Here is a 14403-nt window from a genome sequence, read left to right on the forward strand (position 1 = left end):
TTTTGGATACTCTGGAAGCTCTACTGCTTATACTGCATTCTCACTACATTACTGCTGGTCTAGATTATACGGCCCATCATCTTGATCTGTAATCATCCTCGCTTGCCATTTCGCTCAGTATACAGTATAAAAGCTTGTTTCGGAAGATTCGATTATTGATAGAGCAATGCTCTGTGCATATTCCGTCTCAAAACAAAAGAATACGAGGATATATAAGAAGTGTGAGATTGATTACTGTTCGAAAATAGGAAATTTTAAAGGCTTTCTTCTCATTCGAAAGGCACAATGGTATCCTTGCCATCTCTTGATACAAACGCTTGCAAGTAAATATAGATCTATACCACTCGACTAATTAATTGTCCACGTACATGAAATGCAAGACCAGGAGGGAAGCCAGGAGTTGAAGGTATGGGTTGGGTAGAGGAGACCTGGCTGGGAGGATGAGGCTAAAGCACTGCAAAAGGAAATACGCATCGGGCCACTAAACAGTACCAGTAGCCAATTTGATTCAAATTATAAGCACTGCAATATTCTTTTTTTTTTTTTTGCTGCTCTTTCACACACACTCACACTCTTATTATATATACATTTGCACAATTTCCTTGGTTACCTCTTTCTGAAATGAAATCAAAAGCCTGGTTATCAATTAGCTCTGCTGCAAAGCACCAATTGTCTCAGCATCAGCAATCTCTCTTATACCAGCAATCGCTCCCCACCATTACAACCATTCGACCTTATCTCTCTTCGCCAGCAGCATCGACACCTCTAAATGACACTCCTACTACTACAACTCATCCTCATGCTGTAGATCTCAACAGCAATGCAAATCAGAATCCATTGAACAGAGAGCAGATTAGAAACATGGCAGTGGCAACAGCAGCGCATTATTACCCTATTTACAACCAGCCTTCTTCACGCTACAAACAAAAACGTTTTCTTAGCAGTAGCTCCATCTCTTGTCATCAGAGCAATGCACTGGCATTCCACGATGAGCACCCACACGACCCACAAAACCACAAGTCGCTACCCTTGCTAAACTTCTTTTCAAAGTCTTATGCAAAACCAGTTCCCTCCTATATCTTTGCTCATGGTGCTTCAGGATTTGCAAAAAGGCAACGTTACACAACCCCGGATTCGAACAGGAATCGAAACGAGCATTATTACAGTATACAGATAGGTGAAGATGCATATTTCAGACGTTCAGATGCCATTGGTGTAGCTGATGGAGTAGGAGGATGGCAAGGTGTATCAGGTAAACTGATGTAGGGAGAGGGCTTCACAGCATAATGACTAAAATTATTTGCATGGATCAGCGGCGAATGCTGCACTTTATTCTAGAAAATTAATGCATCATGCCTACCTTGAATTGGAAAGATTCGATAATGTGGATGATCCTTGCTTTTATCATTATGATGAAGCAGATCCTGTGAGTATATTACAAAAGAGCTATGAAGAAAGCATGCAAGAGGCTCAACAAGAAGGCATCATTGGCTCCTGTACTGCCTGTTTAGCCATCCTACGACATGAAGAATTACGAATTGCGAATCTGGGTGATTGCGGTATTTCAGTGATAAGACACAACGACTATATATTCAGAAGCGAAGAACAGCAACATTCATTCAATTTCCCATATCAATTGGGTACAAGCTCTCCAGATAGACCCAAAGATGCTCAGGTTCGTTTAGTCTGTTCGTATGCAACTGATCGGTATTGTTCATCGATTTCTACTAGTCTTTTACTGTTGCAGTGGAAAAGGGAGACATTATCATTATGGGCTCAGATGGTTTGTTCGATAATTTGTTTGATAGAGAGATCCTGTCGATTGTGAAATCCCAGTTATCAGCATTTACATTGCCTGGTTCAGGGAATCGACCTCCTCGAATGTTGTCAATAGAGCCACAAAAGATATCTGATGCATTAGCAGAACGTGCAAAAGCAGTAAGCAACTCTAAATTGAATGTGGATAGCCCGTTCCAAGTGCGTGCCGTCAATGAAGGCCTGTATTACCAGGTAAGATAATTGTTTAGCAATAGCAAGTGATTGGCATTGACACAAATGATAGGGAGGAAAGGCAGATGACATTAGTGTCATTGTTGCCATTGTGAAAGATTGTGAAGATTCTCCTGATAGACGTTTATAGAAGCCAAGAAAAAATAGCCCCCTCTCAATCTACATAATAAATAACCAAGCATAAAACATTCAACATTTTCTCTCTATAACCACCACATCAAAGCATATATTTGCAATTTGTACTGTATTACAGATCTCAAGATTTATTCAACAGTACTTGATTGAGCGTGCAGTTTCCTTGAGAAAATGTGGTAAATGGATCGGTATTATACAAAACAGCTTGAAAAAGTAGCTCATCATGCAACAGCAATCACTTTCCTTTATACCCTCTTGTGAGCGTATGACCGAGTTCTGATCTATTCGCCTCTAACGTACAGAAGCGAGTACTGGGTATACTTACCCTCCATACTAGCATTATAGTTGGCAAAGTCTTGCTTCAGCAGTAGTGCTACATTGACCATGTGGTGGAGAATTCTACTTGACATTGGAAAAGAAGAATTATTGTCAAATACAACGAGCAGTAATTCTCCCATCTACAATACGTTTTTAAAAGGAAAATTGCTGCTTTCTATCAATCCACATTCGCTGTTCTGGGTCTTCTGGTCTTGGTCAGCACTGTAGTATAAGCTCATGTCAGGTATCCTTGCAACATTGATGCAGACTGCCTTGAAGAAACTTTTTGTGACAAAAGAAATAATCATCGATGCGTCGAAATAAAGCTTGTTGACGACGTCAAGAAGGAAAACTAATTGTTTTGGACATTTACACGCTATTAAATGAATTAAAGGATGGAATTTAGTGCTAATATCTATCTTAGATACTCTAGATACGATTGGGTGTAGTACTTGCCTTTTCTGTTCGCTTTCCAATAGGTTAGTCCAAGATTATTTGATGCTTTTCTTCTTGTGGGACGCCCAGGCACATTTGCATAACTGCTGGGCACTTTTAAAGACCATATTAGAGACATTGAGCGCTACCAAGAATATAACTGCACACCAAAGCAAAATAGTGTATTCAGGTTAAGCTAACGTACATTTTACTTTAGATGTCTTCGTAAATAGCTTCAGGCATCGATTGCTTTCATCAGAAAGCATTTTACGAGCCAAAATTATATTAAATCTTCGCCTAACATATTTCTCGTCAGATTGGCCAGATTTGATTTTTTTTCGACTTGATTCTTTCTTTTTGAAGGATTCGACTATGTAAATCGTGCTGCTCATCCCATAGTCCCTTAAGCTTTCTAAAGGTACTTTTCAAGACGCATCCAAGGGTGCTAACTATACAAAAGGTTTTGAACAAGCTTATCGAGTAATTTACCTAAATTTCAAATGGGTTTTCGGCGAAAATGTCGAGATTTCACATATAAAGACCTCAGAAACAAAGTTTCAGGGGTTGCTTTGAGTCTGTAGAAACCTTTTGATCTAATATATACCTTAGTAGAAGTCTTCATTTTTGCAGCCAAAAACGCGATTGTTTGATTTTTGATGAAAACCATGAGGTTACCCCTCGTGCTTTTTGGTCAATTTTTGGCAATGATTTTTTTGTCCCCAAAAAGTTGAGCAAAAGTGCTAGCAAGCAAATGCTAGATGAAAGCAATTGTTTGGCGCTATTATGGCAGTCTAAAACGGTTTTGAACACGAGAAAACACGGCTCAAATGCTCTCAAAATAAGCTGTGGTTTGCCTACATTTGAGTAATAAGAGACAATGTAAGTATGTAAGCTGCCTGTATGTAAAGTGTTTCCATTGCTGCAGACGTGGATTGTTGCCAAAGAGTCGGATCCACAATTAGAAATCGATCATGGAGGGTTTTCACGTGGCTGTGGTATGATGAGATGATGATGTTTGCGATATGCCTTGACATTCAATTGAAACAAAATTATGCAAACTTTATATTTACGTGGACAATTGAATTGTCAATGCGACATTCTTGATAGTGATGTATCAGGCTCTGTTAGCTATAAATAAGTCTGTCGAAAGAGAATACAAAAATGGAATGATTTGCAACAAAAAGATTTATTTGTAACTTCAAGCCAAAGATTCGCACAATGGGCGGGAAAATTTTACATAAATGATGAAATTTTAAGCTGAAAAAAGGTTATGAGATATATATTACAATAGTAAGCAAAGAAAAAGAGACGAGATTAATAGAAAAAAATGTCATTTAGTTCTTGATAAGGCTGTAGACGGTGGCAGCAGATGTACCAAGAAGAGCAATGAGTCCAAGGAAACCAAAAGCACCACGAGTACGTTTGGCAGGGTCACCAGTAACATAACCACTGGTAAAGACGATACGGCCCAAAAGGAAGACGACACCAGCAGCGGCAGAGATTTCAGGATATTTAAGACCACCAACCAACAACAGTGTGTTGTAGACAGGGAGGATCTCAAGAGTGTTTTGGTGAGCACGTTGAGTACAATTGAAAATATTCTTCTTGGGATCCTTCTCAGCTTCACTCTTTTCAGCGTAAGCTAAATTGACAGATTAGTCAATTGTGTCCACACAAACACGCATTGTCTCGCTCCACACATAAGTGGAAGAGAGGAAGTAACAACTTACCATAGGGATAAGGAACCTTGGCAGCTCTACGAGCGGCACCAACCTTGGGAGCTAAAGAGAAAACGTAGAGGGCACTGGCGACAGCGACACCAAGAACCTATTCAATGCAACTGAATTAGGATACTGCCCACATCAATTAAGCGAAAATGTAGCAACTTACATAACCGTATTCAGAGGGGATAATGAGAGCAGTCATTTTGTAGTTGTTATAGTTGTATTTTTTCGAACAGGACGAGATGAAAACTGGGGTAATGCGAAATTCTGGTTGTATTTATACCATCCAACATAAAAGCACCGCGCAGATGGAAGGCTATAAAAGGAAAGTTTCGTTTCAAAATGCATTACGCAAGCCTTCGTAATTACGGGATGCTCAACCGGTCCAATCATCAAATATCAAAATCAGTCTTCTGGCACTTTCTTTTTACGCATTGTTTCGGGGAGCCTTTGCTGAGCTTCATAGAAAAGAATCCCACCTGTGCATAAAATGTCAAATTAGGTACCTGAAATCAGATTTTCTTTCAGGCCATTCTTTGAGCCGGAGAATACCATCATTTGATGTGAGCAGTAGACAATCATTGCGAGAAGAAGGTTGTATGGTTAGAAACCACTCAATAAAACGTATCCACTTTTAGATTAGGAGAGCTTCTTTACCTGAATACAAACCATATCAACCCCTTGAAATATGTATGAAGGCAGCCCTCCTCACTCTTTTTACAAACAAAACAGCAAGAGCCATAGACCTCTCCAAGAAATAGTTTCGATTGAAGCAGCAGCAGGTATGTAAACGGCCACAGGATGTGTATGCAAGCATCAAAAGAAGAATCCGATTTGATTTTTTAATAATTTCTGCATGATAGTTTTATTTTCTCTCTCTCTCTCTATTTTTTTTTTTTTTTTTTTTTTTTTTTTTGCTTCCATATAAAAAGATGCAAATCATGAAAAAAGCTCTTTTTCCTTCTATCATTATCATTAGGACATTCTAGACTTCAGCATGTTTCAACCGAATGACACCCCTAGTAAGTATTTTCAGCTCAAGACTCTGTTATATACTCCTGATTTTTACCCAAATGTGGGACATTAGGTACCCGTTCCTTTCATTTAGAAGACACTGACGACGACGAAATTCACCATCTTCCTCCAAATGCCTCCACTGCAGAGACTCAAGCGTTATTGACCGCAGAAGATGCTGTTCCTCGTTACCTCACTGCATCGCCTCGTAAGTTTTCTGGCTTGATGATGTAGAATAGCGACATTTACATGGTTATAGTACCTTCTGCTAGACTCAGTCAAGAGACTCCCAAAGGAGCTTGGAGCACCTTGAAAATCCGTTCAAAATACTATCTTCCCATCTTGCAATGGCTGCCATTATACAACAGACAGCTGTTTTTGGGTGATTGCTTAGCAGGAATTACGCTTGCCTGTTTATTGATTCCTCAGGGCTTGTCTTATGCAACTGCACTGTGCAAGCTGGACGCGATCCATGGTCTGTATGGTATTGCTTTTCCGGCCATTTCATATGCCTTCTTTGGGATGTCAAGGTAAACATTCATGACCACACTACGAGGTGCCCGAGTTATTTATATACATGATGCATATCCATGTAGACAAATGTCAGTTGGGCCTGAAGCAACATTGGCCTTGCTAATCGGGTCATCCATCGCACAACAAGAACATCTAAAACACTCTGATGACTACGAAATTGATCCTTTAGCTTGGGCCTGCCTCATGACATTCTTTGTTGGAATATTTACATTGCTGCTCGGCATCTTCCGACTTGGATTTCTGGATAGTCTCATGAGTAGAGCACTCTTGCGTGGTTTCATCAGTGGTGTAGCGCTGGTGGTCATGGTGCAACAAGGTATTACATTGCTAGGTTTGGTTGAACGTAGTAGAGCATGGGGCATTTCAGAAGCTTCGACCACGATCGAACGCTTATATTTTCTATTTACGAATATCAAATATGCACATGGTCTTTCCTCTGCTGTATCCATCATCTCTGTTGGTATCCTGTTGACGATGCGTATTATCAAATCAAAGTACGGCCAATCCAAAAAGTGGTTTCAACTGTTTCCAGATGTCTTGCTGGTCGTAGTGGGGTCTATCCTGTTAACACATCATTTTGGTTGGGAGCGTAAAGGATTGGCTATATTAGGCAAGATTGAAAGTGCTGGTATCCCTCTTCCATCAATCCCCTCTTTCCCTCCAAGTAAGCACATGAAGGACCTCCTAGTGACCTCAGCTATGATTTCCGTTATTGGTTTCGTCGAGTCGATTGTCATTGCCAAAATCTACTCTAGTCGTCATAATTACTCGGTAAGTGCCAATAGAGAATTGGTGGCATTAGGAGTAGCAAATATATGCAGTGGTTTATTTCAGGGGATTCCAGCTTTTGGATCGGTAAGCATCATATCGACTCATCTGCGCGATGGCTATATAAATATTGAAAAAATGCTAGGTATCTCGAAGCAAGATCAATGACAAGGCTGGTGCTCGCACTCAAATGGCTTGCCTCGTCACTGGCGTCATTGCGCTTTTGGCTATCTTATTCCTCTTGCCTTACTTTCATTATCTGCCCAAAGCCGTGCTCTCATCCATCATTTTCGTCGCTGTGCTCTCCCTCCTTTCAGAGCTCCCTGAGGATCTACATTTCATCTTCAAGATTGGCGCCTGGAGAGACTTGGGCTTGCTTCTCATTACATTCTTCGCTACCATCATCATTTCGCTTGAATTTGGCACTCTTTTAGCAGTGACCTTGTCCCTTCTTGTTACTATTCGTGAAACTAGTTATCCTCGGATTTCAATTATGGTAAGGACCAATTGACATTATCATTGTAAAGTGATTGGTGGCGTGTGGGGAAGAAGGGAGGGGATGGTGGAATTCCAAAATGTGTGTGACTCTAGACGCTATGACTAACACTCTGACACACATCTTGAAAATTTTGATGAATTCAACGCTATTATAGGGTAGAGTGAAAGGGTCTGTCAACAAATTCAAGCCTGTACAAGATGACCCCTCGGAAATTGAGCATTTACAAGACGTTTTGATTGTTCGTATCGAGGAAGCTCTGTTCTTCGCCAATACAGGTTGGTAGATCTCCTAGAAGAGTCATATCTTCATTCATGCTAAAATCAATCTTGTTTTGTAGGTCAGTTGAAAGACAGATTAAGACGTTTGGAAATGTTTGGTGATATGTCTATCCATCCTTCCGAGAGCCCCCGTCGAGATGAGTCTCTGTATACCATATTTGATGTAGGAGCCATGCCTACGATTGACGCCAGGTAAATTCAGATCAGAAAAACAGTTGCCATGGTGATCTGACATATGATATAGTGCTATTCAGATTCTTTACGAAGTCGTGGAAGCTTATAAAAGCAGATCAGTGCAGGTCTACTTTGTCAGATTAAGAGAGCAGCCTCTTGGCATGTTTAAGAAATCAGGTTTATTGTACCTCGTTGGCGAAAATCACTTGTTCAAGAAGGTATCTGAGGCTATCGAGTGTATCGAGCTTGACATTTTAAAGCGAGGCACCACAGTCGTTTGATGTTAAACAAATAAAACATGCTGAGTTGGTGCGATGACTCGTCTTGCCATATTAAAATCTCTCCATCTCCATTCTATTTGATAAATGTTGAAGTCTTTTTGTTCAAAATTGATTGGGTTATCATCCATCTTTTCATCTTCATCTTTGCTTCAACTTGAGATCCCGATGAAATCAATAAGCAAGCCACTTGAAAAATGTCTATTTTAAAGCAAACGTGGATCCTTCTGTTTTTTCTTTTTCTCTTCAACTTCAATTCTCCTTTTCTTTGAAACAACTATCTCAACAATGTCCGTCAGACCTACCGATCCTTGGAACACCTGTCTTAACACTACTCTTGAACAAGAGGATAAGGAAATCTACGATATCGTTGAGAACGAGAAGCTCAGACAATGGTCTGGTTTGGAACTTATTGCTTCTGAGGTAAGTTCTACGTTGGTGGATTGGACATGGATTGCAAATGGCAGTTAATTGAAAGATCCCTGCCGCGTGGTGAAATTGAACTTGTATTGACATGATTGTCCTTTTAGAACTTCACTTCTCAAGCTGTCATTGAAGCTAACGGTACTGCTTTGACCAACAAATACTCTGAAGGTCTTCCCGGTGCTCGTTACTATGGTGGTAATGAGTTCATTGATGAGCTTGAACTTCTCTGTCAAAAGCGTGCTTTAGCTGCTTTCGGTTTGAACCCTGAGCAATGGGGTGTCAATGTTCAACCCTACTCTGGCTCCACTGCCAACTTTGCCGCCTTGACCGCCTTGATCCAACCTCAAGATCGTCTCATGGGTCTTGATCTTCCCTCTGGTGGTCATTTGACTCACGGTTATCAAACCGCCAAGAAGAAGATCTCTGCTTCTTCCATCTACTTTGCTTCCATGCCCTATCAAGTTGATCCCGCCACTGGCTTGATTGACTACAAGCGTCTCGAGGAGAATGCTGCTCTCTTCCGTCCCCAATTGTTGATCTGTGGTGCTTCTGCTTACCCTGCTGAATGGGAATACGATACCATGCGTAAGGTTGCTGATCAACACGGTGCTTACCTCATGTGTGATATGGCTCACATCTCTGGTTTGATTGCCGGTAAGGAAGCCTTGTCTCCTTTCGACTTCTGTGATATCGTTACCACCACCACCCACAAAACTCTCCGTGGTCCTCGTGCTGGTTTGATCTTCTTCCGTCGTGACAAGGGTGACAAGCTCGAAGCTCGTGTCAACCAAGCTGTCTTCCCCTCTTGTCAAGGTGGTCCCCACAACAACACTATTGCTGCTGTTGCTGTCGCCTTGAAGCAAGCTGCTTCTCCTGAATTCAAGCAATATGCCAAGCAAGTTCGTGCTAACGCCTTGAAGCTCGCTGAAGCCCTTACTGGTTACGGTTACAAGTTGGCAACTGGTACCACTGTCAACCATTTGGTTCTCTGGGATTTGAAGCCTCAAAAGTTGACTGGTTCCAAGGTTGAACGTATCTGTGATATGGTTCACATTACTATCAACAAGAACTCCATTGCTGGTGATAAGTCTGCTGTCACTCCCGGTGGTGTTCGTCTTGGTGCCTCTGCCTTGACCTCTCGCTCATTGAAGGAAGATGACTTTGTTAAGGTTGCTGAATTCCTCCATAGAACTGTTCAAATTGCTTTGGACGTTCAAGAAAAGTCTGGCTCAAAGTTGATGAAGGACTTTGTTGCTGCTCTTGAAGGTAATGAGGAAATTGCTCAATTGAAGAAGGAGGTCATCGAGTTCGCCCGCAGCTTCCCCATGCCCGGTTTTGATGCTTCCAAGATCAATGCCACTGTTACCATCTAAATCATTATCCTTTTACTTCATTCTATGATGGTTGCTTGTATATGTTTAATCAAGCACGTTCAACACTTACACCAACATTTTATAATTCCCTCTTTCACCTTTCCATATCTCTGTAAAAAGTTCAACACGTTTTTGTACAATAAAAAAATCAATGTATTTCCTCTGTAAACTCTTCATCTGTTTAGCGCATGAATGTAAATTGGTACAGCGCCGATTGCTCCAATGAACAATCCCTCAGTGATAGTGTATGTGTTTAAGAACGGATCCACATCATGATGGCTTTTAGCTGTTTGCATGTCAATAGCAATCTAATGTGTACAAGGGTATATTGCAAAAAAAAAACATCTTAGCAATGTCCATGGAAGATACACAACATTGGACACTGCAATCATTGAAACCATTTGTATTACCAGATATTGGAATTAAACAAATGTGTACTATTTATTTGACTCGATACTAAACGCAATGCTGTCAGCATCAAACAAACGATAATGAAACGGCACATTTTTGAGTAAAAGGTCGCTAGTTTGTGAGAATTCACTAAGGGTATATACACGAGAGGCAGTGGAAGGACCTTCCGACACAAAATGTTGCATGTGTACACTACATTTTTGACGTCTACTATTCACATAAGCCCTCCAACCTTCATCAGCAATTGCTGTTTTACTTGTTGTTGATGCAATTTTTCGCATGATTAATCCAATCTCTTCTGCTGTAGGTCTATTCTCTGGAAACGGTTCTAAACAAGCCATGGTGACCTCTTGATACCACCTAGATACACCTGGCACCCATTCAATTCTGTATAGATCTGGGTTGTTTGCAATGATTTCTGGCGATGGAAATATGACACCTGATACTAATTGCCACATTATAATACCAAGGCTGTAGACGTCTGATTTTTCAGTATATAAGCCATTCTTCACTTCTGGCGCAATGTATGGCACACGACCTACAAGTAGTTTATGCTGATTAATCTCGCGATTCTGCTCTCCAAATTAAGCAGAACTTACCGTAGTGAACTTGCGATTGTTTTGTTACATCGGACGCTTCATTTGCTGATGTAGAGAATCTGAAATCCACCAAAAAGTAATCCTCATCAACACACAAAATGTTTTCTGAATGAATATTGCGATGACACATGCCAATATCGTCATGAAGACTCGCAAGGTTGAACGCAAGTCGCGTAACAATATCCGCAATTTTTGCAAAGCTCGTCTTGTGAGCTTTCTGAATCTGTCGATTCAAATTGCCCTCTTCAGCCAATGTCAAAATCATCATCAGATCACCAGTGCTTTCACATACAGTCATTCCATGAAACAAAAGAGCAACAAACGCCTTTGATTGTACAGTAATCTATTGCGCAGCCATTCAATCACCATTGTCAAATCAACATTGCGAAACGTTTAACTTACTTCGTTCAATATCTTGTCATCTACAATTTTCAGAGCAACAGCTCTGCGTTGTGTTCCAAATCGTTTACCCTTCTCTGGAGCATCGTAAGGTAGTGTCACATCAGCACCGTAGACCGCAGAAAATCCACCTGCTCCCAAAAAGACAAGATCCGAAAACCAACGCCATGGATACCAGCGCATATATCCCTCTAAACCATGATCAAATATAGCGACCAGAGCGTTATGACTTTTTGGATGAAATGATGTGATCAACGTTTTAACATCATCATTAGCAAGCTCAGACAAACTTTCAAAACAAATTGCCTGTCTCCATGGTACGATCCAATTCTAAAAAAAAGGGTGTTTTTTAGTTGCCATGACAACGTTCAAGATGTATCATCTGATAACGTACCCAGTGATTATCAAAATCAATGTTGCTCTTTTTGAATAATAGTCTAATTTTGTTGAATAATTCTGATATTGCGTCTAGTAATGGAACATTGGGTCTGCTATAATCACTGCTAGTCGGTAAGAAATCCAAGTCAAAATCTGCAGCGTAATGGACCACAAGTTCCTGTATATCGTTGATTACAGAATGACATAAATCGGTTTTTAGTATTTGCTGTTCAAGCTGATGATCAGGATGATTACGGTTTCGACTAGCGTTATTCATTTAAAGGGTACATATATATAACTAATGTATAACTTGTATATATGTGAAGATGATGAATACTTGTAATGGAAGAGACGAGAGATGAAAAGGATATCAATGGAAAGAAAAAATTTAAAATTCCATTTTTATGATTGTCACAACGATGCACTGTTCGCTTTTGATACCAAATATCTGGTAAAATGAAAATTGAAAGGGAATAGAGTCATCAGTGATCAATGATGTCTGATGTCAGTGATGATAATGTACCATTATGGTCTTTCTGAGTATCACATTTGTATTTTACCAGAAGCGCCACAATAAGTAATCATTCAACAAAGGCATTAAAATATACACAAATCACAAATCACCATATTCGGGTATTGCGAAATGATCTCATGCGCATATTGATAGATATGAACATTTGTATGTGGCTTAATCATCCTGCTCAGATAGTATAGATTAGCTTGGCCGAGAACTCAATCTAGGCGATCGATATTTGGGCAGAATATCCCATTATATTACAACAGTGATTGCTGATGTTGTCTCACCACATTAGTGGAGACAAACTCACGCAAATAAGCATTTTGGCCGTATTTATTTTCTGAAATTGCTTATTTGTTTTCCCTAATGTGCTTTTTAGCTCAACAAGTTTCGTGCAAGCTTATTTTTATCTTTCAAACACGCGCTTTTTTCTATAGGTTTTTCACAACTTAGAAGGGTGATGACTCTGTGACGAGAGTGGGTCTCACAAAATAAGCTTGTTTTTGGTTAGCCTTTTTCATGTGTATATTTCTTTGTGTATTACTGTAATCTCTATTTAATTATTCATTCATTAACAGACGAAGTAATGTGCGAGCAGTCAGGCAATACTCAGCATTCAAATGTACATGTAGGGAGATGATCTCGATAAAGGGTTTGAATAACCAAGGGATAAAAAAAAACAGAATTTCATAGAGGGAAAGTGTAATTGGAGGCAGTTGTATTGATAATGTCGTTAATGATGACGATGTTAGAGGGGAGTCATGGTCAGGAGGTGTATGTAGATATGGGAAAGCCATTTGCTTTTGCTAACCCCCCTATCAACATTTGATTGCTTTCGCTCGTTGCCTAGCAACAACAATATCTGGATATCAGCTCATTACTGCTCTAGATCACACATGTATGAAGCCATGTAATGTTTGATTTGAGAAACTGTCTCGAACTCTAAGATGGAAGAGAAACAACAATCATCTTGCCGTGTGCATTATTTTCTCCTTTTCTGAAGTTTTTGTCTTATACTGGCTCCTAAGTTTAGTTTAGGCGTCAAGCGAATCCAGCAATTTCAGTGGATTAAAGCAAAACAAGAAATTGCACAGTTCCCGTCACCAGGTGTAACTTTATTATTCAACAAGCCGTGTAGTTCTGACATGTCCCACGTGTGCCCTCATTATTATATATTGTATAAAGCCATTTGCCGATCTCGACCCATCGTTTGCATCGCCATGGTTCTGTTACACCAGCTAGATTCATTATATATATTTTCGCACATAAAAAGGGTCCTCTCATTTCTTGGACATTGGCCTTCTTTTTCTCTTCTTTCTTCTCTTTTCTCTTTCTTCTCTCACAGCTCAATTTATCGTCAATTTAAACATTGCAAATATTAGCCTTTGATTATAATCAACACAATTGATTATTACATGTAAATTTGTATATACACTATATTCAACACAATAAAATGATTCTTCAGCAAAAACATCTACAAGCCAACAATGAATCTAACTCAATGGTACCGAGAAATCGTCAACATTTGAGATCCATGGATTTCAAGACACGCCACTCAAAGACTAATAAGATCTGCTACTTTTGTGGTTCAACCAAACATGCATCTTCAGATTGTCCAATGTACGCATAAACTCAAAAAAATTCTAGATATACAACAATTCTTTCGCAAAACGTCATTCATTTCTGGTCTCCATTTGCCCTCCTTTTAATGTAAATCAATACAGTCGACATCATCATCTATGGCCTCTCCATCACTTTGGCTCTTTCGCTCTCCTTTTTTCTCTTGAACCACACTATGGCGAACCTATTCTGCTGGCATAATTGCATCCACAAGTTATACTCTCCCTTATTTACATGCTTAATTTTACATACTTTCTATGATTGATTGCATTTGGTAAATCATTTTTATTACTATTATTACATTTTATGAAGTTATTCAATGCCCTGACCAGATAAAAGCTATTCTACACATGGCGTCTATTTTACTATAGTTGTATATATATATATTTGATTGTTTCTTCCTTTACTATTCATTCTTATAAATCAAACAATAAACGTTGCTCTTCCATCTCTTCACCTGATTTACAGCTTTCTGACCAACCAGAAACAATGTCTGGCTGCCAATCAAGAACG

General features: G+C 39.7%; 5 protein-coding genes across 5 annotated transcripts; 3 read left to right on the forward strand and 2 right to left on the reverse strand.

Annotated features, from left to right (window-relative positions):
• Positions 1-621: 621 nt before the first annotated feature.
• ATC70_012358 (uncharacterized protein) lies at positions 622-2140 on the forward strand (the record flags this gene model as incomplete). The annotated part of the gene is made up of 4 exons (XM_064831532.1): positions 622-1252; positions 1314-1675; positions 1732-2010; positions 2063-2140. The coding sequence occupies 4 exons, from the start codon at positions 622-624 to the stop codon at positions 2138-2140; spliced, it is 1350 nt and encodes a 449-aa protein (XP_064677812.1).
• Positions 2141-4232: 2092 nt separating this feature from the next.
• On the reverse strand, positions 4233-4824 carry ATC70_012359 (uncharacterized protein; the record flags this gene model as incomplete). Its single annotated transcript, XM_064831533.1, has 3 exons — positions 4233-4540; positions 4629-4725; positions 4789-4824. 3 exons carry the CDS (start codon positions 4822-4824, stop codon positions 4233-4235), a joined length of 441 nt encoding a protein of 146 aa, XP_064677813.1.
• Positions 4825-5619: 795 nt separating this feature from the next.
• On the forward strand, positions 5620-8170 carry ATC70_012360 (uncharacterized protein; the record flags this gene model as incomplete). Its single annotated transcript, XM_064831534.1, has 9 exons — positions 5620-5644; positions 5710-5844; positions 5896-6166; positions 6233-6941; positions 7005-7025; positions 7084-7434; positions 7592-7712; positions 7775-7907; positions 7960-8170. The coding sequence occupies 9 exons, from the start codon at positions 5620-5622 to the stop codon at positions 8168-8170; spliced, it is 1977 nt and encodes a 658-aa protein (XP_064677814.1).
• Positions 8171-8455: 285 nt separating this feature from the next.
• Positions 8456-9966, forward strand: ATC70_012361 (uncharacterized protein; the record flags this gene model as incomplete). Its single annotated transcript, XM_064831535.1, has 2 exons — positions 8456-8590; positions 8698-9966. The coding sequence occupies 2 exons, from the start codon at positions 8456-8458 to the stop codon at positions 9964-9966; spliced, it is 1404 nt and encodes a 467-aa protein (XP_064677815.1).
• Positions 9967-10403: 437 nt separating this feature from the next.
• On the reverse strand, positions 10404-12030 carry ATC70_012362 (uncharacterized protein; the record flags this gene model as incomplete). The annotated part of the gene is made up of 4 exons (XM_064831536.1): positions 10404-10915; positions 10977-11319; positions 11379-11705; positions 11770-12030. The coding sequence occupies 4 exons, from the start codon at positions 12028-12030 to the stop codon at positions 10404-10406; spliced, it is 1443 nt and encodes a 480-aa protein (XP_064677816.1).
• Positions 12031-14403: the final 2373 nt, after the last annotated feature.

The sequence above is a fragment of the Mucor velutinosus genome (assembly GCF_035048745.1).
Source record: "Mucor velutinosus strain NIH1002 chromosome Unknown tig00001569, whole genome shotgun sequence".
Lineage (NCBI taxonomy): Eukaryota > Fungi > Mucoromycota > Mucoromycetes > Mucorales > Mucoraceae > Mucor > Mucor velutinosus.